General features: G+C 60.9%; 2 protein-coding genes across 5 annotated transcripts in view; one reads left to right on the forward strand and one right to left on the reverse strand.

Annotated features, from left to right (window-relative positions):
- LOC109292086 overlaps nt 1-1450 on the reverse strand; it is a 15079-nt gene extending 13629 nt beyond the window's left edge. Inside the window, exon 1 of the mRNA XM_019509345.1 lies at nt 1003-1450. Coding sequence (XP_019364890.1) covers nt 1003-1426 — 424 coding nt within the window. The 5' untranslated portion in view covers nt 1427-1450. The remainder of the gene's footprint in view (nt 1-1002) is intronic.
- A 21-nt stretch (nt 1451-1471) lies between these two features.
- PRDM10 (PR/SET domain 10) overlaps nt 1472-2680 on the forward strand; it is a 79217-nt gene continuing 78008 nt past the window's right edge. For 2 of the 4 annotated variants that reach the window (XM_019509317.1, XM_019509334.1), the window contains exon 1: nt 1476-1547. The gene's annotated coding sequence lies outside the window, so the exon portion shown is untranslated. The other 2 variants (XM_019509319.1, XM_019509325.1) reach the window with 2 other exon arrangements.

The raw sequence follows: 2680 nt of genomic DNA on the forward strand, positions 1-2680 counted from the left end.
GTTTTTTTTTTTTTTTTTTTTTTAAAGAGTGAGAAATAAGTAGAGTGGAAACCCAAGACAGAATCAAATGACAAATGGTTAGATCTTTTTTCTGAGCAAAGCTCATTATTCTCTTTGATTTATTTTAGATGGCATTTAACATTCAGATTTATTATATAACACATGACTAAATGCAGCAGCGAATAAAGAAAAATGGTGCAGGAGTATCAGCCTGTCCTTCGAGAGCTGGATAGCAGCATCCCTCACTGAAGGCACTGTCCTGTGTATTGAAATGATCCCCAATAGCTTTTTACAGTTTTTACTTTATCCAATAGCAATTCTAAATCATTCTTTAAAGAAACCAACTGGACTGCTTGCCTTGTCCCCACCTGGAAATGCTCTTTTCTAAAGAATCTTGGGAAAGTGTTGATAAGCAATAACAAGAAAAAAATAAACCCTCTGCTATTTGCAGCTAAAGCCATCAGTAAAAAGGGTTGCAGGTGAGCAATTTTGTATTTTCTGTGGTTATAAACACCTGTCAAGCATTTTCTTTCCTCCTACTAAAATGCTCTACTGAAATACTCTACAAGCTGGAAAGCTTACAATTAAAGAATTTTTTTTTTGCAAAAATCCTGTTGTTCTAATATAAAAGATACCATCTCTACTACGAGTCCCGATTGCCTACAAAAAAAATTTAAAAAAGGAACTGTACATTCACTTGGATATATTGCCTTATTTTCAAACAGAAACCCATTGCCCAAATCGGCCACAGAAGAAAAGACAACCAGCACCCTGTCCTCAAAAACGTGGCATTAGATTATAAATCAGATTTCTCCTCCCTCCCCATCACATGGGGAAGGGCAGAGGTGGCATCTAGCCCTTCCCTCCGTGACCCGGGGCATCCCTGAACGTGGGGGACGCCTGGCGGGTTGCGGCACCTGCCCCGTCACAGGGGCTCTGGGAGCAGGGGGGTTGCAGCCAGAGGGCATGGGGATGCCAGCCCCGGACACGGCACGGCGTTACCTGGAGGATGCAGAGCTGGCCCCATCCTGGTCTGGGCTCGGGGCGGGGAGCCACACTCCTGGACTCCTCCTCTGCGGCACGTGCCCGCCAGTGCGCTACCCCCTCCCGCCTGCAGGGGGCGCTGCTCGGCCCGGCTCCTCCAGCAGGGGGCGCTGCTCCCCCCACGGCCCTCCCAGCAGGGGGCGCTGCTCGGCGCCCACCCCCGCACCCCCAGCAGGGGGGCGGAGCGCGGCGATGACACGCGTGCTGTGATTGGCACGCGGGGGGCACTGGAATGAGAGCGGCGCTGGGATTGGCGGGCAGTGCCCCGGGGGGTGGAAGCCCTGGCAGGGGGCTCCCCTTTGCCCGTGTATTGGGGGGCCCCTCTGCTCCCCCCACCCGGCTGCTCGGCGGCTTTTCTCCCCTGGGGGTTCCTGTGCCCCATCCCCACAGGCGGGGAGCGCCTTGGCCAATCAGCGCGCGGCACTGGTGGTTGTTGCCAGGCAGATTATGGTAATGAGGCCGGGCGGCCGCCCCCCCTCCCGCTCTGCAGCTACCATTGTGAGGTGAGGACAGGTGGGGGGTTTGGGGCCGCCACGGGGCCTGCGGCGGCGGCCGGGGCGCGGCTCCCGCACGGGACCCCCTCAGGTAACGCGATGGGACGGCCCGGGGGGGAAGCCCGGCGCGGGGGCACCGCAGGGACCAGCCGGGGGTTTCGGGCTCGTTGTTTTAGTCGCACCCAAGATGGCGCCTGGGGCCGGCGGCTCCTTAGCGCTGGGGCCGGGACAAACCGTTCGCTCCCGCGGGTGGGGGGGAGTTGGCGCACTCGTTCCCCCCCCGCCCCGCGGGAGAGGTACAGTCCGCTCCCCCCTCCCCGCCCGGCGCGGGATCCCCCACCCGCCCCGGACAGGGGGAGAAGGGGCTGCCCCCGCCTGTGTCCCCCCCCGCCCGGATGGTATAGTCCGGACCCCGGCACCTCCTTGGCTGGGGGTGGCGGAGCCATCTTACTGCCCCCAGCTCTGCGGGCGCCTCGCGCCCAGCGCGGCCCGCGCCCCCCTGGACCCACGTCCCCTTCCCCGGGCGCTGTCGCCTTCCCTCCACTCGGCGCCCGCGGCGCAGCCCGCACCCTGCCTCCCCCCGCACAGTGGTTGGGGCGGGGGCCCTGGCGCCTCGCTTGCTCTTGGGGGACCCTGGGGCTTGCGGGGCAGGGGCTGCGCCCTCTGATTGGTCAGGGACCTCGCGCCCCTTTCTCCCATTGGCTTGTTTTGGGGGGGAGGGTCGTGCCCCTTCCTCTGATTGGCTGCTGGTGGGGGGACGCTTTGAATGGGTGCATGTTGGGGGGCTGCTGAGATTGGGCGGGCTGGTGTCTGGCCTCTGAGCTAGGGTGTCCGGGTAGGGGGTCCTGAGCCCGGCCTGGTCTCAGGCCCTTGGGGTCTCTGTTCCCTGGGGGGCACCTGGGGAATGCTGCTTGAGGGGCCACGTGTCGCCCAACCTGGAGGAGCAGTGCGGCCCCCCGAGACGTGTCCGACTGGCAGCCTGGGGGTTGTGCAGTTCATGATTGTGCGCTACCCCCCCTTGCCCAGCTGCCCTGTTGCTGTGGGGCTCCCTTTCCCTCCTCTCCTCCCTTCATGCCCTGTCCTGAGGGGTAGTGCAGCTGGGAGCTAGGGGTGAGTTGGGGGGAGTCAGAAAAAAGGGGGGG

The sequence above is a fragment of the Gavialis gangeticus genome, unplaced genomic scaffold (genome assembly GCF_001723915.1).
Source record: "Gavialis gangeticus isolate Ggan-Ray unplaced genomic scaffold, GavGan_comp1, whole genome shotgun sequence".
In the NCBI taxonomy this organism is placed as follows: domain Eukaryota; kingdom Metazoa; phylum Chordata; order Crocodylia; family Gavialidae; genus Gavialis; species Gavialis gangeticus.